The 24,787-nt window shown below is 37.2% G+C and overlaps 1 protein-coding gene across 12 annotated transcripts in view; it reads left to right on the top strand.

Annotated features, from left to right (window-relative positions):
• The window catches only part of LOC103557911 (V-type proton ATPase subunit S1-like protein), a 44,137-nt gene that overhangs the window by 1,120 nt on the left and 18,230 nt on the right, over positions 1 to 24,787 (top strand). Inside the window, exons 2-9 of one of the 12 annotated variants that reach the window (XM_070569775.1) lie at positions 7,057 to 7,266; positions 9,128 to 9,270; positions 10,689 to 10,771; positions 12,161 to 12,237; positions 14,121 to 14,300; positions 14,795 to 14,817; positions 21,364 to 21,410; positions 21,665 to 21,726. In XM_070569775.1, coding sequence (XP_070425876.1) covers positions 14,268 to 14,300; positions 14,795 to 14,817; positions 21,364 to 21,410; positions 21,665 to 21,726 — 165 coding nt within the window. In that variant the 5' untranslated portion in view covers positions 7,057 to 7,266; positions 9,128 to 9,270; positions 10,689 to 10,771; positions 12,161 to 12,237; positions 14,121 to 14,267. Of the gene's footprint in view, positions 1 to 7,056; positions 7,267 to 9,127; positions 9,271 to 10,630; positions 10,772 to 12,160; positions 12,238 to 14,120; positions 14,311 to 14,687; positions 14,818 to 21,363; positions 21,411 to 21,664; positions 21,727 to 24,787 lie in introns of those variants that run through there. The other 11 variants (XM_070569774.1, XM_008530661.2, XM_008530664.2 and 8 more) reach the window with 11 other exon arrangements.

The raw sequence follows: 24,787 nt of genomic DNA, 5'->3' as shown, positions 1-24,787 counted from the left end.
GAGTTAAAATTACCGTTTTTGACTTGAGCAATTGGATGACTGTGGTGTTATTTACTGAGTAGGAAATACTGGGAGAGAAGCAGATTTTGAAGGAGAAAGTGAGAGTTCTGTTATGGCTGTGTTACGTTTGCGATGCCTGTTAGACATCCAGGTAGGGATGTGAAGTGGGTAGTTGCATATATGAGTATGGAGTTCAGAGGAGTCATCAGTGACTAGATAGCATTGAAAGCCATGACTGAGAGCGCATAGAGGATGACTGTGGGTAAACAGAGAAAGGTTAGATGGCCTGAGCCCTGGCACACCAAAGTTTAGTGATATGGAAGAGAGGACAGGAGAAACAAAATAGACTGAGAAGGAGTGGTCAATGCTATACTCTAACCAAGGTCAAGTGCAGAAGGTGGAAGTGAGCAAGTGTGAAAGGAGAGTCAGATGAGGACTTTTGGGTTTGGCAATGTGGAGGTTATTGGTGACTTTCTCAAGTGGGGATCCCATGGAGTGGTGAAGATGAAAGCTTGATTGGATTGGAGTCAAGAGAATATGGGAGAGGAGGAAGTGTAGACAGCAGCTATAGACAGTTTTGCAAGGAATTTTGCTATAATGTACAGAAAAAAGGGGCTATATTTGGGGAGGATGTGGAATCAGGATGGGTTTGTTTAAGATGGCAGATTTTATGACATTTTTGAGTGCTGATGGGATTGTTCCAGTGGAGAAGAAAAAATGGATAATTCATTAGGGAAAGGAGATAATTGCACTAGCAAGTCCTTGAGTAGACTCAAGGGGTGCCCAAGTGGAGGAATTGACCTTAGGAATAGTAACAATTTACCTATAGTAATAGAGAAGGCACAGTATAGGGGTACAACTGCAAGTGAATTGGAAGATTTGTTGATGGGAAGATGTGGAACTTCTCTTTTGACTGCTACTTCCTCAATGAAATAAGAAGCAAGGTCATCAGTGAGGACAAAGAGTAGGGAAAAGAGGTTTGAGGAGAGGGAAGGGTGTAAAGTCACCATCTAGGATAACAATACTAGCATTCACTAGTACTTCCTAGGGGCCACCGACTATTTTAGGTGGCTTACATTTATTAACTCATTTAATTCTGGTAACCCTGAAAGGTAAACACTTTTATTACCTCCGTTTTGCTGAGGGATAGTCTTAGTCCTTTCAGACTGCTATAACAAAATACCATAGTCTGGGTGGCTTATAAACAACAGAAATTTATTTCTCACATTTCTAGAGACTGGGAAGTCCAAGTCCAAGGTGCTGGCAGGTTCAGTGTCTGTTGAGAGCCCAATTCCTGATTCTTAGGCAGCTTTCTTTTTGCTATAGTTTCAAATGGCAGGAGGGCCAAGGCAGCTCTGGGGTCTCATATTTATTTTTTCTTTTGTTTTTTCTTGTCTGTTTGTTTTTTCCATTTTTATTGAGGTATAATTGACATATTGGGGTCTCTTTATAAGGGCACTGATCCCATTAATGAGGGCTCTACGCGCTTGATGTAATCATCTCCCAAAGGCCCTGCCTACTAATGGCCTGGTACTATCACACTGGGAATTAGGTTTCAGCGTAGGAGTTTGCCTCCTAATCTAGAAGTGGGAAGATAGATTGACAAGAGGATGTAGGATTGTTGAACAGTTCTGAGGGTCCATTTGGAACTGTAGTTATATGGTTGTAAAGTTACATCAGTCAGCATGGTTTTGTGTATTCTTCAGATTCATTCAGTGTAGTGACTGAGCAGGTGGTGAGTTGGGCTTTAACAGAGCCAGGGGTGGGATCTAGTCAGGTGAATGTGATGGAGGACGGGCAAGGGAGTTGAGAGTAATTGCAAGGAAAGGATTACAACAAACTGTGAGATTGAAGCTGGAGGAGTAAAGAGTGAGGAATAGCCAGAACCCTTCTGAAGGCCTGCCCTACCAGATAGGAGAAATTTCTATGAAGCTAAGTAAGATAGTGCAGTATTAGTGCATAAGGAAATAAATTGACCAATGAATGCATTAGAAAGCCCAGCAAGGGACTCATATGAGTATTAGTAAATGAGAGAATTCGATGTCAGTTCCGTGTATAAAGGAAGGGCTGTGAAACAGATGGAGCAGCACAAAAGTGGTTACCCAAATCAAATTGGATCACTGTCTCAGGCTGAAAACAAAAGTCAGCTTCAGACAGATTGAGGGCCTAAATGTCAACAACAAAATTTTAAAATTCTTAATAGAAAAGAAAGGTGAATGTCTTCTTGAATTTGAGAAAGGAAAATATTTCTAAACAAGATAAGAAAAGAATGATAAATGTGACCATATTAAGAACCTATGTTCAGCAAAAACACCTGAAAGAAAGCAAAAAGACAAGTTACAAACGGAGTTGCTATTCACAAGAAGTGTTTATATAAAATTGGGATGATTTGTTTTCTAAACTTTCAAGTTTAGTAAAACAGCCTGTAAAACCATCTTGGCCTGGTGTTTTTTTCGTGTGTGAAGATTATTAACCACACACTAAATCTCTTTAATAGTTACAGAACCATTCAAAGACCTGTGATTTCTTCTTGAGTCAGATCTGGAAAGTCATTTTTCTAAGAGTTTGGCGGTTTTATCTAAGTTTTCAAGATTGTTTCACAAAGCTGTTATGGCAGTCTGTTATGCATGAATGTATGTACGTTTATATATATTTGTATGTTTGTTGTTGGAAGGTTTTTAACTATGAATTCAGTTTCTTTAGTAAATGTCGTCCTGTATAGGTTATTTATTTCTCCTTGAGGGAGGTTTGGTAATGTGTGCCTTTCAAGGAATTTGTCTGTTTTGTATAAGTTGTCAAATTTATAGACATAAAGATGTTTGTAATATTCCTTTATAATATTCTTAATATCTGTAGATTTATAGCAATGTCTCCTCTTCCACCCCTGATATTGGTAAGTTGTGTCTTCTCTCTCTTTTTTTCTCTTGGTCAACTAGAAGTTTGTTAATTTTACCGTTCTGTTCAAAACACCACCTTTTGGTTTCACTGATTTTCTCTATTATTTTTCTGTTTTCAATTTCACTGATTTCTGGTTGTATCTTTATTATTTACTTTTTTCTTCTTGTTTTTAAATTTGATTTAAATGTGTTCTTCTTTTTCTATTTTCTTCAAGTGGAAGCTTAGGTCATTGATTTTGTTCTTTTCTAGTATATTTAATGGTATAAATGTCCCCCTGAGCACTGCTTGAGCTGCGTGCCATGAGGTCTGCATGTTAAATTTTAGTTTTAATTCAATTCAAAACATTTACTAATTTCCTGTTTGTTTGCCTTTTTGACCCATGGATTATTTAGAATTGCATTAATTTCCAAATATTTGGGGATTTTCCAAATATCTATGTTATTCATTTCTAGTTTAATTCCATTGCATTCTAAGAACATGCTTTTTTAATTTCAATTTTTAAAAAATTTGTTGAGGTTTGCATTATGGCCAGAATATAGTCATTCTTTTTTAAAAAGAGAGTATATTCTTCTGATGTTGGGAAGAATGTTCTATAAATGTTAATTAGCCCAAGGTGGTTGATAGTGCTGTTCAGGTTTTCTGTGTCCTGTATTCAGGATGGTAGTGACATTAGGTGGTGATCATAGTTGGATGGTAGGTTATGGTTTACTTTAGGTAGTGGGTTTAATTAGTGTGTTATGAACCAAGGACTTTGATTACTATAACTAAGAAAACGGAGAAGAAAGTACTTAATTTTTGTTTTTAGAGCTTTGAGTTTTTCACTTCCTAATGAGGAACTAACTACTTAATTTGGAGCCTGAAAGAAGAAGGAATTTTCTTGACCTTGGGCCCTAAGTTTCCTAAAAGGGCCGGTAAACAAGAGTGAGCTTGAGGAGTTAGAGGAAAAGAAAAAAAGTTGCCATGGCTGAAGGGTAGTGAGCCAGAGGGAAAATAGAGGAAGGTGAAGTTAGAGAGGTGGGCAGGGCCTGCTCATGTCCAACCTGTAGGCCAGGATAAGGAGTTTGGATTTTATTCTGAGTGTCATAGGAAGCCATCAGAGAGCTTTGAGTAAGAGAGTGACAAGATCTAACCTACATTTTTAAAAAATCACTGTGCCTGCGATGGAAGGGCACTATAGATGGGCAAGAGAGGACTTGGGTTAGCCAAGGAGCGGTTGTTGCAATAATACAGATAAGGGATTGTAAGTAGTTACATTCGAGGTGGAGAGATGTCTTAAGATTCAGGGTATAATTTGGAGTTAGACTGTGAAAGAGAGAGCAAAATCATTGACATCGCCATCATCACCACCACCACTGTCTCTAACTGGTGTTGAGTCCTATTTAGGTGCCAGGAGTAGGACTTCACATGCATAATTTCTTTTAATGCCCCAACAACTCCTATGTGGTAGGTGCTATTATTAGCCTCATTTTGCAGAAAGGAAATTGAGACTTAAAGAAGTTAACTTGCTTAACCAGAACATGTTTGTTGGTTTTCAGATTAGTTATAAGGCAGAATTTTGATTTTTAATGAGTTTAGAAAAGCTTTTAATGAATGTTAAGTAAATAAGGTACTTATTGAATGAAAGTAATTTTCTAGACAGCAAAACACCAGGAAAACTAAGAGATGTCGTTGCTAAGATTAAGGTGTTCTTGCTGTAAGTTGTAACCTGATATCCATGGGTTACTAGAGATATATGAAAACATAGATACTTTGTCACAGAAGAATCCTATTTGGTCATTATTGAAATGTTGGGGGAGTGGAGGCAGGAAGGAGAACAGGTTTTCCTCTTTCTTAGTAATTCCTTCCAAGAAAAAGGAGTTAAATTAGTGTAACTCCTTGTTTCTCTGCCAATTTACTCTTTCCAGGCCAGGTGAGGAGGGGTGACATCTGTGGCAAATTTGGGAAAAATGGTCTAGGCATGTTCAGCTCTTCGTTCTTTCCTTTGTCAACTGAAATAAGCAGTCTAGTTAAAGGTTAAATGAAGGAATTTATTCGATAATCAAAGTGAGGAACTCAAGTCCCAGGAAACAGTCCAACAGAGTATTCTGAGGAACTGCTCTGAGGTCTACAGTTTTGTGGGGTTTTTCTACTTGAGGAAGATTAGCCCTGAGTTAACATCTGTGTCAATCCTCCTCTATTTTTTTTCGTGTGGGACACCTCCACAGCATGGCTGGTAAACGGAGTAGGTCTGTGCCCAGGATCCAAATTTGTGAACCTGGGATCCCGAAGTGGAGCACGCAGAACGTTAACCACTCAGCCACCAGGCCAGGCCCTGACGTCTACAGATTTGAGTGCAGTTTGTATACTTTTTAACGAAGCAGTGTTCGTGCAAGAATTGGCTTACACACCTAATAGCCATCTACTTCTAGGATAACAAGAACTTTTGATTATACATCAAACAAGGCTTGTAATGTTGGTGTTATTTGTGTATGGAGGGAGGCAAGGACCAGGGTCCTTACTTTTTCCTTCAAACTCTAAGAAATGTTGCTGGGAAGTGTGAGCGAGTTACCCTTTATCTTGTCTGGTTGTGGATCCATCCAGCTGGGGGCTTCAGTCATGAGGTGAGGGGTTGCAGAGTCATTCTAACACAAGCTTATGAGGCCTGCATGACTGCTTCACAGTACGGAATGGATTTTTATTGTACCAACTTTAAGCCTATACAGCTTGCTCGCTAGATTTGCCTGTTAGACCAGGGAGAGGGGTCTCGAAAGTTTGTTCACCCGTTTTTGGGACCCAGCCTGCCCACAGAGCCTGCATTTCCCCCTATTTCTCCTGGGACAGGACTCTCTTCCCTATTGAGAGCCCAGGGCTGCCATGATAGGCTGCCATGTCTGTTTTCTGGGGACAGGGGTTCAATTACAATACATTTTGCTCCTGCACTAAGCTTTGTCCTCCATCCTGGCCTTTCTCAGTAATAAAGGTGTTATTTGGGCCTACATTTGTCCACTCCGATGATGCAGAAAGGTGGTATTATTTGACTTCTCTCAGAGCCCCCCAACTAGGAAGAAAGATTGGTCTTCATAAATTAGATCAGTTATCAAAGAGATTTAGATCAAGGGTGGTGCTGATTCTTTGCACGGTATCGGGGAGAAGTTAGCTTTTGGGGAGGAACAGCCAACGGTTTCAACAATGTTGACAACTGATATTGGAGCATTTAGAAGGGTTAGAAATGATTCCTAGTGCTTTAGCTATAAAAATTGAGGCATTAGTTGCTATGGAAATGTGACAAGTTAAAATAACAGCTTTAAGTGAGAAAGAAGCAGCAGTAAGAGTCAGACTGGTGATTGCATGCTCTGTATAACTACTACTGATGAATGCTGAGTGCTTCATTTTACCTGATTAAATTATTTAACACAATTTTTCCTTTATCTAAAATGAATGAGATTGGTTATCCTCTCAGTATAGCTACCTTTTGGTGTAGTGATTATTTCTTCTCATATCTGTTCCAAGGTGGAACTAAAGAAATATGCGTGTATTGCCATATAATCTTACTAATATTCAGGACTGTTGTTTAAAATCTTTGTTATTGTAATTAAACCTCTGTGTAGGATCTAGGGGGAATTGACAATGCTGTTCTTTGATGCCCTTTGTGAAGTTCCCGGAAGGGAGTTGTCATTTTAATATGCATATTAAAAGTTATTCTCCAGGTGTTCTCTCACTTGGCTGAGAACCAAACAGAAAATAGGCTTCTCTTTCAGCAGGGACCTTTGAGTTATAAGAAATGAAAGATAATTTTTCTCACTAGGAAAAGAAAGATAATTTTCTTCACTCAATGGAAAAATAAGTTTTAGAATTTCATTCCCTGGAGAGGTTTGTGAATCTGGTGGATGGGCCAGACCTGTGCTGTCTGTGGGTTCAGTGGAGACCAGTTGATCTTTTGTGGTGGGCAGTGGCTGGGGGCCACTCTTTAAGCCTGTGCATTCCACAGTAAAATGAAGATTTACCAGGATGACTTATAGATTATTTAAATGTAATAACTTGTAAATTATTATAACATATAAATGTAAAAGCTCCTATAAAAGTAGATGTGCAAAATTGTGATTATTTTATATTACTAAGACTTTATTTCTTAAAGGACTTTAAATAAGGTAAAATGAATTTTTTTCCTTACATTGAAAGAAAAAAGAACAAGAGAGAAAAAGGAGTGAGAAAATGGAGGAGAAGAAGAAGAAAAGAAGAAGTCAAGGGTTCTTGGATAATATAGCTACACAAAGGACAGGAGTAATCTTTCCATTGATTTAAAACATTACTTTTTGATCCTGTTGGTTCCATTAGTCATTACTGATTATCAAGATTACTCAAATGAATGGATCTGTTACCAGTTCATAGGTATGGTGATTTTTCTTACTATGGAATAATGTGCTCATTGATGCAGGATCGGTGAGCCAAGGAGTCGAAAGAAAGATTTCTTGGACTCTCGAGATCTGGCAGTAGTGCTCTTTTATTTAGAGAATAGTGTGGAATAGCATGGGGACAGGGCCCATGGGCAGTCAGAGCTGCTGCTGCCCTGAGTTGAGGGTTAGGGCTAATTTTATAAGGCATAGGTATGTGAGTTATCTCTTTACAAGACAAAGGAAAGAATATGAAAAAGTTAAAATGGTATCAGTGCAGGTGGGGTCTGGTTATTGGGTGATCCCATGACTTATAGATAAGAATCAAATCGGATTAAGTAAAAGTCAGAAGCCACCACCCTAAATCAGTTACATGAGATTGCCAACTTAAGTTCTTGCCTTTGGCATTGATTAAGAGTTTTGAGAGATAAGGCCATCCCCCCTTCCTCCTGGTGCAGAGAGGGAGGCATGGAGATTTCCTTCACAAATGCAAATGTCTCTCCAAGGGCAAGCAAATTCCAGTCCTCGGAGCCTGCTTCTCATCTGCAGTTTTCCTCATCACTCATGTGCCAATGAATTTTTATGTTTACTTAGGTTTTAAGTTAAAATTTCCAAATTTATGTTAATTGTTTAGCAAACAGCATCTTGGATTTTTGCCAAGTAGTTGTATAAAATGCTTCCTTTGAAACTAAGTGTGCTGATTAATTTTTGTCCAAAGAATCCATTTTGCTCTTCTTATAAATGAGCGTGTAAAGTATAGGGCAACATCAAATAGCACATATTCTCGATATGAGTTTTATTTTAGTGAATTAAAACTCTGGGTCCTGTCTCTGTTGAGGTGGGGACCCTGCAGGTGCCCAGTGAGAGCATTTTTAAGAGTAGCGGAGGCCCTTTCCTCCCCAGGACCCAGGTCTGTTAGGTTCTCCCTGACCCTCAAACCTCTCTTGCTAGTCCAGGCCTCTATTGTTCCACTAAATTTGTTATTGAGCAGACCTTTCCAATAAAGCTTCTTTTGCACTACAAGTAACAGAAACCCATTTCAAACTGTGTTAAGAACAAAAGCCAAGTTATTGGAAGGACACCGGGGTAATTCACAAACCCCAGCAACAAGAGATGTACACTGACCTCATGAGGGAATGGAATCAAGACCTAGAAAGCTGCTTCAACTCTTCAAAAGTTATTTATGTCACATTTCTTGTCTTTTTATCTATTATATACCTGCCTCTCTCTCCCCTTCATCTAATCAGCCATTGCTTGGAGTGGAGGTGGGGCCAATGTCAGCGGAGGTCACTGGTTTGCTGGGTGAATCATCCCCAAGGTGTTTACTCCAGGAATTATGTGTTCACATTTCTACACATCACTGGACTGGGAACTTCTTCAGGGCAAAGACTGGGTCTTTCCTACTTTGTGTTCTCGGCATTTCACATATGACAATCAATGTTAGACTGATGGGCAAATTTATGAAAGAGCTGGCCTCTGTCTCAGTTTAGTTTGAAAACCAAAAACGTAAATATGTGCCACTAATCTGGTACATTATCCATGTTCCAAGAAGTCAAAAGGGAACCTAAAGTAAGAAACATTAACATTTAAATCAAAAGCACTTATAAGTATTTCATTTACTAACCTGATTCTAATCAACTCAGAAGTTGATTTGATGAAAATTGGTGGAAATTATGGCAGCAATTAGGCTCTGAACTTGATAGAGTCTGTATTAGTCTGGATTCTCCACAGAGAAAGAACCAATAGGAGATATATCTATATCTATACATATATACACATATGTACATATATATATACACACAATTGTACATATGTATTTATCTATCTATAGATATATACATATATACAATTTATTATAGGAATTGGCTCATGCATTTCTGGAGGCTGAGAAGTCCCAAGATCTGCATTTAGCAAGCTGGAGACCCAGGAAAGCTGATAGTATCATTCCAGACCTAGTCTGAATCCGAAGGCAGAAGAAGATTGATGTCCTGCTCCAAGACAGGTAGAGAAAGTGAAATCTCCTTTACTCTGCCTTTTTGTGCTCTTCAGACCTTCATTAGATTGGATGGGGCCCGCTCACGTTAGGGAGGGCCTTCTCCTTTGCTCAATCTACTCATTCAAATACTAATCTCATTAAAACACCTCAGAGACACACCCAGAATAATGTTTAACCAATTATCTGGGCACCTCATGGCCCAGTCAGCTTGACACATGTTAGACATCACAGAGTCATACCCCTCCACAAGGAGCAAGAAGTATATACTATAGTATTTTGCTAATGAACTGATAGAACTTGGGTTTTGTCCGTTTGCATTTTCAAGTTACCGAATTCAATGAATTACTTGAATTAGTTGATTTCCTAGTTAGAATTATCTAAATATTCAGGCCCTGGGAGTCACAACCATGTGGCATGAAGTGGGAACTAGTTATGTGACATTTTTGGATAGGTTTATTCGTTATTCTGTACATTTTATTGAGCACCAACTTGGACCAGCAGCATCTTAGGCTCTAGATATATGTCAGTTAATTAGACATAGTCTCTGCCCTTATGGAGCAGGCCTTCTGGTGAGGAAATGCACCATGAATAAGTAACAAGAAAATAAATGTCTCATACACATTGTGATACATATTTTGATGTGAGTGAACAAAATGCAGGGAGAATTAGAGAGGTGTGAGGTGATCCCCACAGAGGGAACAATATGAGCAAAGTCACTGAGGTGCAAAAAAGCTTGGCACACGGAGGGTGTTGAGAAGCTGAGTGTGAGCCAGTGTGTTGGAGCCTGGTGGGGAGAAGGGCTGGCAGAAAGCGAGGTGAGAGAGACCAGCAGGGGCCAGGGCACGTGGGGCTTTGCAGGAGGTGGATGGATTTGGATTTTGAATCAGTGTGCAAAGACTGTTGTACTTGGCTTGAACATTCAACTAATGGGGTCTTCAGTCTGAGAGCATTTGGATGAATAGAGACTGCGGTCTGGCAAATGCTAGATGTTCCTTAAGGCACATGTTAGAATTAAATTAGATCCATTTGTTTCCCCGTGAGAATACAATTCCACATGGTCAGATATGATTATAGGAAGATAGATTTTTGATATTCAAATTTTCAGGTGACATTGTATTTAATGGTATACAGTAAATCGTAACGTGAAGCAAACCTTTCTTTCCTTTGAAAAGAAGGCAGCATGGATGTACAACTTCCTGTTCTCTAATGGAGACTATTAAGAGGATATGTCCCTCTGCATATTCTGTGTATCTTGTGAGTGAGTCACAAACTAGTTTTTGTTCTGGAATATCTTTAGGATATTTGTATAGTGAACAGTCTTTAAAGGTAGAAATAGTGTTTTCCTCTGTAGCAAAGGGCAGGGTGCCTATAGCCTTGGAAACTCAGGGTTTCTCTCCTGAAATGAAACCCACTGTGTGTACAAGCATCCATCTGGGCCCACCTGTCTTGCTTTATGGGCAAGGGGAACTGACGCAAAGATACTCATGCTCATGCTGCTTGCTGTGTGGTGAGTAATAAATAAAGTCCTTTGTCTCTGACCCAGGAGTCTTGTGTCTTTTGCTAGCATCCCTGAAACTGTGGCAGACTAACATGTTAGTTTACGAGTTGGGCAAAATCTCAGATGTTTCGCAGTTCTGGACAGAGACGCCCTCAGCCATCTGAGCAGGCAGGTACAGTGCCAGGCAGGTGATACCCAAGTGCTTTGCAGCCTGCAAGCTATCGTATTAGCATTTTTTGCCACTGCTTTTCTCCTCCAAAGTCACAAGATGAGCTATTCTCAGTCAATCACATCTTAAGTGTGACTTCTATTCTAAAATACATGTGTGAAACCTACTAGCTACTAATTATTCTGCCTTAAAAATTCTTAACCAAGTGGGAGAAAATTTCAACAGGAAGAATGCTATGTTAAAATTTTAGGATCATCAAGTCATAAAATATGTTGAAATGATACTTGATTTAAAATAAAAAGTTTTACATATGTGAGTGTGCCTGAAAATATAACCGAAGCATATGTCCATGAATGGTTGTCTGTGATAGGCACTAAGGGACTAACACTATGGTTTCTGAGTCTTCACAGATCCATTACTATCACAGTACAGAGTCATCCAGGGCTTGGGCTCTCGCCTCATCCTGACCAGGGATTTGAGGAGTGATGTGATCAGACACTGATGCTGCTGCCATGGGAGACTGTGACCTGTTGCTCTGGCAGCTGGAGATGTTCTGTGTTTGCTCTGTCCAATACAGTGGACATTAGCCGTATAAGCATTTGACATTTTGATTAGTCCAAATTGAGATGTGTGTAAGTGTAAATTATACACTGGATTCTAGACTTAGGGTAGAAAAGGAAGGTAAAATATCTCATTAATAATTTTTAAAAGTAATTATGTTTGAAATAATATTTTAGATATATTAGGTTAAATAAAATATATTAAAACCAACTTCACCTGTTTATTTTTACTTCTTTCAACGTGGCTACTAGAAAATTTTAAGTTCCATCTGTAGCTCTCATATTTCTGTTAAAAGATGCTGTTCCAGCTCCTTGCTTACTCACAGGGCTGTCCTCGGCAAGCGGCATCGGCATCATCTGGAAGCTTGTTAGAAACAACGGAGCTCATGTCCCACCCTAGACCAACTGAATCAGAATCTGCATTTTAACAGAATCTCCTGTGATTTGTATGCATGTTAAAGTTTCAGCAGCAGAGAGACCCTAACACTAGGATAGCCAGATTTAGCAAATAAAAATACAAGATGTCCAGTTAAATTTAGTTTTCAGATAAACAACAAATGATTTTTTAATATAGTATGTCCCAAAGATTGCATGGGGCATACTTATTATTAAAATTATTTGTTCTCTGAAATTCAAATGTAACTGGGTGTCCTGTATTTTATTTGGCAGCCTTGCTTGAGACTCAACTCCTGCTGTCCAGACCTGAGTTGCTACTTGAAGTTCCACAGAATTGGAAGGACAGAAAGGTAAAATGAGAGGCAAAGGGTGGAAGTTGGGTGAAATGAAAGAACAGGGAGAGGAAAAGGAAATATGCCGGAAAGTAGGAATAAGACAGGGCATGGAAAGGCCACAGTGATGGCAGTGTCCTTTTCTATTTTATAATTTCTATTAGCAACTTTCCTCCTTATTTCTGCATCCCCCCTTCCCCTAGTCGTTGTGCTTCAGTCTCCTCCTGTCCTTTTCTACAGGGCTCCCCAGAGCCGTGTTAGAAGGAGGTGTGTGTACAAAGTGGACAGTGAGGACGGGGAGTGTCTCCTCTGGGCGAGGCCCCACCTTCCCATAATCCATCATCTGTCACTTACAAATAGCCCTTTTCAGCGACCAGTACTTCGCCATTAAAGAGATCAAGGTTCTTAAGTACTAAAAACGCTGACACTTTCATTTTGGAGGATTTTCTTTATTGTGGCATTTTAGTTGTATTTTTTTAATGTGAAACAACTCTTAGGGATTTTGTTGTTTGTTTTGTTTTTTTGCATGCCTTTTGCAGGGGTGGGAGGGGGAGGCTAGCAGAGAAGGAGAAACATTAGATATTCTTTATTTAGCTAGGCATTGAAGTAAGGAAAGGATTTCATCTATGATATTTACTAAAATTTTTTTATTGTGGTGAGAACACTTAACATGAGATCTACCCTCTGAACAAATTTTTAAGTGTACAATACATCCATGTTGTCACATATTGCAGAATTTTATTTTTTTAAAGGCTGAATAATATTCCATTGTATGTGTATGCCATGTATATCTTTGTCTATGCATCCGTCAGCAGACAGTTACATTGTTTCTACACCTTGGCTATTGTGATTAATGCTGCAGTGAACGCAGGAGTGCGAATACCTCTTTGAGATCCTAATTTCAATTCTTTTGGGTAAATACCTGTAAGTGCAGTTGCTGGATTGTGTGGTAGTTCTATTTTTCAATTTTTTGAGGAATCTCCGTACTAATTTCCATAGCAACTTCACCATTTTATATTCCCACCGACAGTGTACAAGTGTTCCAATTTCTCTACATCCTTGCCAACACTTGTCTTTTGGATAATAGCCATCCTGACAGGAATGAGGTGATATCTCTTTGTGGATTTGATTTGCACTTCCCCAACAATTAGTGACATTGAGCACCTTTTCATATACATGTTGGCCATTTGTATGGCTTCTTTGGAGAAATGTCTATCCAAGCCTTTAGCCCATTTTTAAATTGTATTTTGTTTGTTTTTTTGCTATTGAATTGTAGGAGTTCTTTATATATTTTGCAAATTAACCCTTTATTAGATATATGTTTTGTAAATATTTTCTCCCATTCTCTGGGTTGCTTTTCTTCTGTGTTGATTATTTCCTTTGCTGGGCAGAAATTTTTTAGTTTGATGTAGTCCCACTTGCCTATTTTTCCTTCTATTGCCTGTGCTTTGGTGTCATATTCATGAAATCATTGCCAAGACCAATGTCATGAAGCTTTCCCCCTCTGCTTTCTTCTAGGTTTTAAGTTTTAATCTATTTTGAGTTGATTTTTGTGTGTGGTGTGAAATAAGGGTTCAGTTTCATTCTTTTGCATGTGGATATCCAGTTTTCCCAGCACCATTTGTTGAAGAGACAATCCTTTCTCCATTATGTATTCTTGGCACCGTTGTTGCAGATCAGTTAACTGTACATACATGGCCTTATTTCTAGGTTCTCTATTCTGTTCTATTGGTCTGTGTGTCTGTCTTTATGCCAGTACTGTACTGTTTTAATTACTGTAGGTTTGTAATGTATTTTGAAATCAGTAAGTGTGATGCCTGCAGCTTTGTTCTTTCTCAAGATGGGTTTGGCTATTTAGGGCATCATTTAATGAGTTAAATACTTTTGTCCCCACTCTGCAGATGAGGAAACTAGGCTCAGGAGGAAAAATAACTTGCCTAATATCAGATAGTTGGAAGAGCTGGCACTGGGAATGCTCTTGAGTGCTGTCTGACTCGGAAGTCGGTGTTCTTTACCATTATGTTCCATGCCTCTCAGCAAATGGAGTCATGAATTCAACAGGAAACTCTGAACTAGGACACGTATGTAAAAGTAGCTAAGTTCCAGAGATTTTTACTCTTATTCACCTGAAAAATGCACGTAATAATGTATACTTCATAGATTTTGAGAATTTAATAGCTTCCTGAAAAGCAGTGTGAGATTTTTATTGTTATATGAGTATTAAAACAATACCAATTTTTCTCTAAAAATCTGCTCCCTAATAACCTTTCATTATAAATAATCAAACAACTTAAATAGACCCATGGTTTCACTCTATGCTCTAATTTGAGCAGTATCAGGCCCCTCCTTCTGCCCTCTCCCACACGTAATACATCCTGGGAAAGCTGTCCTCTGATTGGTTGACTATGTTGTCAGTCACATGGCGTGAAACTACTGCCTCTGCTCTGTTTGCATTTATGAATTAACAGATGTGCTTTGTTTGAAGAAACTGATTCATTTCTTGATGGGAAGAAAAATCTTGTTCAGTTTTTCACTTATTTTTTTATGTATGGGATTATCACTAACTTTGGACCAGATACTTGCCAGGAAGAATGTAAGGTGAGTAATTGCACATCTTTTAATACAGTACATCTGTGCACTTCAGTGCAAATGTGAAATTATGTGGTTCTGTAATTTCTTTATATTGCTGCATGCTACATTTGTTTATAATTAAAAATGGATATATGAGATTAGATCATTTTGTAGCTACTAAAATAATTGAACTAGAGTTTATAAATAAGAGATACAAATATAGTCCTTATTATAAGAGGGAAGAGTTATTTGTTCAAAATACTCAAGAAACATTTGTATTATGTATCAAAGTATGTATCTATGAGAAAATGACTCCTTAAATCAGTGTTCAGGTTTCTTTTACGCTTATAGGTAAATGTTAATTTCACAGTTTCTCCTGCTGTTATTATGTGAGAAAGAGAGAGAGGAAAAAATTTAAAACCTGTCCCCCAAAGAAAATATGTTAGATTATTTTAACTGGTAAAAGACAGTAATTGTGTGGAGCACAGACTATTTAAAAATAACAAGCAAAATTTTGATTTCTATTTCCTTTGTCCTTTTGGTTTCTTTCTATGCCATATGAGGGAAAATATAGAGATTTATCTATAAGGAAGAGTAATCAAATATGCGTAGCATTTAATTTATGTCATATCCCCCAGTTACGCATTATGTGCCATGTCAACGAATGCCTCAGCGGATTTAGTGTGAACGAAAGGACGGCAGCAAGCAGGATGATCTCTAAAAACTTGTGCTAAAGAATCCTTAAGACACCAACTGATAAAAACTATAAGTGTAGGCATTTTTAATTTGTTTTCCCTCATTGTTTCCAAATCACTTAATGCTTTCCTTAAGATTCACTTTCAAATAATAAGTGACCTATACTCCTTAGGTTGTTAAACCTTAGTAATATTTCCTTACCTGATTTATACAGAAATGACTGATTTGTGTATTACAGTGGTAAAGTGCACACCAAGAACTATAAAAATTCCAATTCTGTTTTTGAAGCAAGGTTGATGGGTTTACATAATCTTAGCTTCAGAAGGGACCTTAGAAATCACTTAAGTCAATGATCATGTGAATCTAATATGGCACATTAATTTGTTGTGAAGGAAACAACAATTTCTGTTTTGTAGATGTTGTTTCAAATACGGATCTGAAATTAAAAATATCTTTCAACTCTATGGGGCAGTTCGAGGTTCTTAAGTCTCTAGAAGGATGATTGTATTTTAAACTTGGTACATGTTTCCTCAGCTTAGAGAGGGTAGGGGACCCCACTCTTCCTTTACATATTCCTTCTCCAGATTGGATTTATGCTGAAACCAGGTGGAAATCTTTTCCCTCTTGGACAGCATCCTGTGTGGTCTCCCATTTTCCACTTCCCTTTCAGAGTTTGTTTGTTCATTAATCTGTTCCTTCATACATGTAACACATTTTTTTAATGCTGGGTACTTTTAAATGGGTAGGCAGTGAGCTAGGTGCTGGGTCTACAATGGTGAGCAAATCAGGTAGAGTCCCTGCCCTCATGGAGCTGTAAGTCTAGTAGGGGAGATGCTCATTAATCAAAGGATAGATATTACAAGTAAACTTTGAAATGTGCTGTGAAAGAAAAGTATAGGAGGTGATGAGCACATACAATAGGGGGATCTGAGCTAGTCTGAGAAGTTAGGGACAGTGTTCCTGAGGAAGGGATATTTGAAGCTGTGATCTGGAGGATATAGGAAATAACTAGGAGGTCGGGGGAGGGGAGAATGGAGAGCATTCCAGGTGGAGGGAGCAGCAGGTGCTAAGACTCTTGGGAGAGAGGAAGGGAACATGAAACATTCAGGGACCTGAACTGAAGAACGCTGTTGTAGCTGGAGCAGAGAGAAAGGGGAAGAGGTGAAATGGGATGAGCACGGTTAGCAGGCTGATGTCTTTCAGGGCTTGGTAGGCTGTGGTGGGAGTGTGGTCTTCATCCTGGGTAGGACCATGAGGGAGCTGCTCCACCCTCACCTTCATGATGGCATGCTTGGGAGACTTCTGATGGAAAATCTGGTAAATCAAAAGTCTGTCACCAGCCACTATAAGTATAAGGCTCTAGATTGCTTTTGAGGTATTAAAGAGATCCCTTTTACTGAAAAGGGGTCTGAGTATTTTACTGACAATATAGGTTTAATATTTTTAAGCCAGTGTTTCTTAGTTTGTTCACTCAGATAATTTTAACGAGATAATTCTTTAGTTACTACTTTAGTTCAGAGATTACGCAGTGTGGAGAAAATGCGTGTTTATTTTGTCTTTGGTTGTGGTTATGGCTTCCCATAAAACCTCATTAGGTCAGGCTTATGGGTGTGGGCAAAGTCTATCTAAATTACAGCTTATTTTATTTTATTTTTATTTTTTGGTGAGGAAGATTAGCCCTAAGCTAACATCTGTTGTCATTCTTCCTCTTTTTTTTTGTTTGTTTGAGGAAGATTAGCCCTGAGATAACATCTGTGCCAGTCTTCCTCCACTTTATATGCGGGTCGCAGCCACAGCATGGCTGATGAGTGGTGTAGGTCCATGCCCGGGATCTAGACCTGCAAACCCAGGCTGCCGAAGTGGAGCTCACTGAACTTAACCACTAAGCCATGGGGCCAGCCCCAATTACAGCTTATTTTAAAAAGAAGTATAACAGTGTTATTGGTATGTTCATGATCATATTCACTGAAATGAAAATAAGCCTATATTGTCTACCAGAAGCTTTTCATTAGTGAACATATGGAAATTTTTACTTAGTAGAATGAAGTCTCAAGCCAAGCATGTTAAGGATATGGTAACTCATTCATTCATTTATATACTTTTGTTCAATAAACATTTATTAAACTCCCCTCCTGACTAGATATTTCTAAATGATATGATACATTTTTATGTGATTTGGATAAAATGTCTCTCATAATTTTCTGTTTTTGTTCAATAAGACATTTTAAAATTGAATACTTAACCCTGTATCATGAAATATTATTTTGAATAAATAAAATTTAAATTAAAAAAATGTAAAAGATCTGCTTGTATACAGGTGCTTTTTAGAAAGCTTGAAGCCTTTCAAGAAGTATTCTCTGGGTATTAGTCTTTCTGTCTTATATTCAGTTACTTTTTAACTTGCACTCCAGAGTTTGGAGTTTAGGTAGACAGAGATCTTTTGGCTAAAGCATATCTCTATTGTAGTTACATGATTACTTTGATTGCAGTCTCACTTTTGCTGTTCAGAAAATTAAATTTCTTCATTCTCCTAGATGTGGTTGAGGTCAGAGGACTGATTCATGCTAACCCTACTCACAGGAGACTTAGTATAAATCAGAATGCAAGCACCAGTTAGACTATACATATATTGTTCAATGACAAGCCAGTTAGTGTACTATAATTGTTCCTTTTTTCTCTTTGTACAACGCTTTCCTTTTCTCTTGAGTTAAAAATTGCCCTTTTTCATTTGCAATTTAAAAAATATGCATGTCCTTAACTTTTTTCACACATCCCTTCATCTAACAAGTAGCGAAGACTCTCAAATCCCCCTTTTACCTAGAAATTTCCCTTTAGTCTCCCTCCTTTAGGACCCTTTTGTCCTCTTGCTCCAATCTGGATAGATTCTCTCTCTGTCTGATGTGCAACAGTCATCCTTAGGTTTCTCTTCATCACTGTTCTGATTTAGATCCACTATTTATTAGAGTCCTATGCTTTCCTCTTTCTTTGTTTTCTCCTTTACTTTGCTGGAGCACATCCTCCACTAGCTTCCTGTGAAAGGGTGTGAGAGAGAGATTTTCTGAATCATTGCATGTTTCTTGCTTTTTATTTCTGGAAGCTAATAGGATATTTTCTTTATCTCAGGCTCCACCATGTTACAGGTACCTTATTCACAAGTATCAACTCAAAATGGATCACAGACCTAAATGCAAAAGTTAAAACTTTAAAACTTCTAGATAAAACACAAGAGAAAATCTTTATGACCTTCTGTTAGGAAAATATTTCTTTTAGATACAAAAAACGTAGACCATAAAAGAAAAAAACTGAATACATTAGACATTATGAAAGTTAAAACTTTTGCTTTTTGAAAGCCACAATTAAGAAAATGAAAAAGCAAAACATATAATGGAGGAAATATTTTCAATGCATATATCTGACATAAGACTTTTATCCAGAACATACAACGAACTCTTCCAACTCGGTAATTAGAGGAAAATGAATTTAACTTAAAAAATTGGCAAAAGATTTAAAGACACACTTCACAAAAGAAAATATATGAATGGTCACTAGGTACAAGAAAAGATGCTGTGTATCACTAGTCATCAGGGAAATGGAAATTAAAACTACAATGAGATTGCAACACACACCCATCAGAATGGCTAAAATTAAGCAGACTGACAGTACCAAATGTTAGCAAGAAGGTGGAGCCACAGGAAAGCTCCTATGCTGAAATTGATTGGCAATTTCTTAACAAGTTAAACTCCTAATATCTGACTTAGCCACTCTGCTTTTGGGTATTTATCCAAGAGAAACCAAAACATATTCTACATAACCCGTGTACATGAATGTTCTTTTCTCTTTATTTGTAGTAGCCCCAAATTGGAAACACCCTAAATGTCCGTCAATAGGTGCATACACCAACAAATGTGGTATACATACAATGAAATATTTCTCAGTAATAAAAGGAAAGAAAGATTGATACATATAACAACACCAATGAATTTCCATCATTATGTTAAGACTGAAAGAAGCCAAACACTAAGGACTATATGTTAAATGACTCTATTTATATATAATTCTATAAAATGCAGGCTAAAGTGACAGAAAGCAAGTTTGTAGTTGCCTGTGGCTGAGGGTGGAGGAAACATCCTCTCCACTGGAAAAGTACATGGGAAAACTCTTGTGGGATGTAAATATTCCATATGTTTATTGTGGCGGTGGTGTCATGGGTATATCCATATGCCAAAACTCATCGAATTTACAAAATGAATGGATGCAGTTTATTGTTCTTAAATTATACTTCAGTGAAGTTGATAAGAATGAATGAATAATTGCATACATGCATGAATTTATTAATAACAACTAGTAGACATCACAGTCACCAATTTGTCATCTTCAGAAATTCTTAGATAATAGAGATTGTATTACAAAGAGAGTGGTGCACTTACTTTGTAATAGACTCCATGTAATTAATTCTAAGCCATTTTACCATGATGTGTGCTTAGTAACTCTTTAGCTAAAATTATGTTTTGCATAAAGATCATGATAAGTAATTTATATATTTCTCTAATTGTAGAAATGTGTAGAGTTTGTATGATAGTTATACCTACAGGTATTGGATAGGAATCTGTAAGTATAGAGTTTGATCTGTGTTCTCATACACACAAGTACAACCTATTAAAAATTTAAAATATGCGATAAACTGTAAAAATTTTTATGACAATTAGAGATTTAAATGGGCATGATATTTAATGTGAAAGAATTACTAATATTTTCTAGATGTAATTGGGCTCTTATTTTAAAAAGTCCTTATCTTTTAGAAATATATACTTAAATGATATAATTTCTGAGGTTTTCTTCAAAATAATACCAGAGAGGGAAAGTGGGTGTGCTTATTGCTGAAACAAGATTGCTTATAACTTGACAATTACTAAAGCTGGCTGTGGGTACAGGTACATGGTGCGGGCTTATATTTTCCTGTTTATATTTATGTATGCTTACAATATTCCATGATAAAAAGATGTGTATATCTTCTAACTTAGCAGTGTCACTTCTAGGAATTTATCTTAAGGAACTTCTCAGGGGTATGAACAAGCAATCCACAATAATGTTCAATGTAGTATTGTTTATTAATTGAAACAACTTAAATACTTAATAGGAATTTGGTTAAATAAATTGATACATTTGTATGATGTAATAGCACATGGAACTCAAAATTATGTTAGAAAAATATGTAATAACATGGAAAAATATTTATGATATATTTTTAAGTGAAAAAAAAATTGTAGGCTCCAAAACAGAATGTTTACAAAAATTTGTTCTTAAATTGTACAAAAAGTAAATTATATGTGTGTGTGTGTATGTGTAGAGAGAGAAACGCTGGGAGGATGTATATTATAATTACATAATTTATATCCTCATAATTTTTAGAAACACCTTTTTGGCAATAGAGTCTGTCTTTTTTTTAATAAAAAAGGTTGAATATTTTCACATTAATATGTTAACAGTACCATGTAGTATAACATTTCACTTTAAAATATTTTATTATGTTTTATTATTTGGTTATTTGGTTATTATTTGTTTTTGGTTAAACCTCAGAGTCTAGCACACTGCTTGACTCATTCTAGGCACTCAATATTATTCAATCAATAGGGATTAGGGTTGATATTTAAAATTTTTTTCTTTAAATTTTTTGGCATTTTTCTTATTTTCTTTGAAGAACATATGTTGCTTTTTTAAGTCAGAAATTCACTATTAAAAAGTGGACAGTTTTGACAGGCTAAAGTTCTGCTCCTCTACTCTGAGATGTAATAAACCAAAATATGTCCTCCTTAAAACTTCATATAAAGTCTGAAATGTAGATATTTGTTCAGCATCTTTTTATTCTGTTTTTTCTAGTTTCAGCTCTCAAACATCTTCAGATAAAGAAGTGGTTGTCAACAGTGGTAAGACCTCTAATTGCCCTTGTGATTCCTTGGGGGGCTGAGGAAGGCTTTAGTGTGTGATGGGCTTTCCTGAACACTGGTGCTTGACCAGGAGTCTCGCATGTGAATAGCCCTTAAACTAGTTTATTCTAAATTATGAGCCAGAAGAGGCTCAAGCCTGATATATTTTACAGTGCTTAGCATATTATTGTCACTCAATTACATTAATAAGACAATGACATTTAGCCTTTGTACTCACCTTTTTTATTTGACAGATCAACAGAATAATGGAGATATGAAACCAATTCAGAATTTCACAGCAATACCAATGACACAGGTATGGATATGTTAGGAAAGTAGATTGTATCTTAAAAAAAAATTTAAACACATTTCAATCAGGTCAGAGACACTATGAAAATATAAATAGTAATTCTATTAATAACTAACATTCTTGCTTGAACTTTGGGTGGGGAAATGTGTTATGGTAATTTTATAGTTCAGGAAAAACTAAAGGTTCACTTGCTGTCATATATATTCATTACAATATTCAGTCTCACTTTTGTTGCTTTCCAGATAGAATCACTATGGTAACAGTTTATCTTTGGTTACTGGTAAATTTGGATTGCTGCTGCCTGTTTATTTTCTCTTAATCTGTACTACACTGGAGTAATTGGTATGGAACAGTTGACCTCGATAAGTGGATCTTGTTTCAGATATAGACCTGTCTTTGTGACCTCCAGAGTCAGGTACTGAAGTGCATCGTCTTGGGTTTCCTAGAAATCACAAAGGATTCATAAGATGTAGAACAATGTTAGAATACTTTGTTAGTTTATGTATATTAAATGTTCTGAGCCGCTCTGTCCAAGACAGTAGCCACTAGCCACTTGTGGCTATCTAAATTTAAATTCAAATGAAATAATATTAATTAAAATGAAAAATTAAGGTCCCCCGTTGCACTGGCCACATTTTCAGTGCATAATAATAGCCACATGTAGCCAGTGGTTACTGAGCTGAAGAGAGCAGATATAGAACATATCCAATAAGGCAGAATGTTGTATTGGACATTAATGGTCTGGAGAATGAAGCTTGATTTCTAGAAACCTTTTGTTTTCTTTAACATGTTAATTTCTTTATTTAAAGTCCTGCATTATTTGGGTTCTTGTGACATTTTCTGAAGAGATTACTGTCATTAGTTTCATGGCATGGTGAAATTTTATTTATTTATTTATTTTTTATTAAGATTATGATAGATTACAACCTTGTGAGATTTCAGTTGTACATTATTGTTAGTAATGTTGTGGGTACACCACTTCACCCTTTGTGCCCTCCCCCCACCTCCCCTTTTCCCTGGTAACCACTGATCAGTTCTCCTTGTCTATATGTTAACTTCCACCTATAAGTGGAGTCATATAGAGTTTGTCTTTCTCTATCTGGCTTATTTCGCTTAACATAATACCCTCAAGGTCCATCCATGTTGATGCGAATGGAACAATTTGGTCCTTTTTTATGGCTGAGTAGTATTCCATTGTGTATATATACCATATCTTCTTTATCCAGTCATCAGTTTCTGGGCATTTGGGTTGGTTCCACGTCTTGGCTATTGTAAATAATGCTGCGATGAACATAGGGGTGCATGCGACTCTTGGGGTTGCTGATTTCAGGTTCTTAGGATAGATACCCAGTAGTGGGATGGCTGGGTCATAGGGTATTTCTATTTTTAACTTTCTGAGAAATCTCCATACTGTTGTCCATAGTGGCTGCACTAGTTTGCATTCCCACCAACAGTGTATGAGGGTTCCTTTTTCTCCACAATCTCTCCAACATTTGTCACTCTTGGTTTTGGATATTTTTGCCAATCTAACGGGTGTAAGGTGATATCTTAGTGTAGTTTTGATTTGCATTTCCCTGATGATTAGTGATGATGAACATCTTTTCATGTGTCTATTGGCCATACTTATATCTTCTTTGGAGAAATGTCTGTTCATGTCCTCTGCCCAATTTTTGATCAGGTTGTTTGTTTTTTTGTTGTTAAGCTGTGTGAGTTCTTTGTATATTATGGAGATTAATCCTTTGTCGGATAAGTAGCTTGTAAATATTTTTTCCCAATTAGTGGGCTGTTTTTTTGTTTCAATCCTGTTTTCCCTTGCCTTGAAGAAACTCTTTAGTCTGATGAAGTCCCATTTGTTTATTCTTTCTATTGTTTCCCTCATCTGAGGAGTTATAGTGTCCGAAAAGATTCTTTTGAAACTGATGTCAAAGAGTGTACTGCCTATATTCTCTTCCAGAAGACTTATTGTTTCAGGCCTAATCTTTAGGTCTTTGATCCATTTTGAGTTTATTTTTGTGAATGGTGAGAAAGAATGGTCAATTTTCATTCTTTTACATGTGGCTGTCCAGTTTTTCCAGCACCATTTGTTGAAGAGACTTTCTTTTCTCCATTGTAGGCCCTCAGCTCCTTTGTCAAAGATTAGCTGTCGATAGATGTGTGGTTTTATTTCTGGGCTTTCAATTCTGTTCCATTGATCTGTGCACCTGTTTTTGTACCAGTACCATGCTGTTTTGATCACTGTAGCTTTGTAGTATGTGTTGAAATCGGGGATTGTGATGCCTCCAGCTTTGTTTTTCTTACTCAGGATTGCTTTAGCAATTCACGGTCTTTTGCTGCCCCACATGAATTTTAGGATTCTTTGTTCAATTTCTGTAAAGAATGTCCTTGGGATTCTGATTGGGATAGCATTGAATCTGTAGATTCCTTTAGGTAGTATGGACATTTTAACTATGTTTATTCTTCCAATCCATGTGCATGGAATATCTTTCCATCTCTTTATGTCGTTGTCAGTTTCTTTCAAGAAAGTCTTGTAGTTTTCATTGTATAAATCTTTCACTTCCTTGGTTAAATTTATCCCAAGGTATTTTATTCTTTTCATTGCGATTGTGAATGGGATTGAGTTCTTGAGTTCTTTTTCTGTTGGTTCATTGTTAGTGTATAGAAGTGCTACTGATTTATGTGTGTTGATTTTATACCCTGCAACTTTGCTGTAGCTGCTGATTGTTTCTAATAGTTTTCCTATGGATTCTTTGGGGTTTCCTATATATAAGATCATGTCGTCTGCAAACAGCGAGAGTTTTACTTCTTCGTTGCCTATTTGGATTCCTTTTATTTCTTTTTCCTGCCGAATTGCTCTGGCCAACACCTCCAGTACTATGTTGAATAGGAGTGGTGAAAGTGGGCACCCTTGTCTTGTTCCTGTTCTCAGAGGGATGGCTTTCAGGTTTTGTCTGTTGAGTATGATGTTGGCTGTGGGTTTGTCATATATGGCCTTTATTATGTTGAGGTACTTTCCTTCTATACCCATTTTATTGAGGGTTTTTATCATAAATGGGTGTTGGATCTTGTC

Source organism: Equus przewalskii, chromosome 13 (assembly GCF_037783145.1).
Source record: "Equus przewalskii isolate Varuska chromosome 13, EquPr2, whole genome shotgun sequence".
Lineage (NCBI taxonomy): Eukaryota > Metazoa > Chordata > Mammalia > Perissodactyla > Equidae > Equus > Equus przewalskii.
Note: the sequence above shows the minus strand (reverse complement) of the source record. Positions and strands in the feature narration are given on the sequence as shown.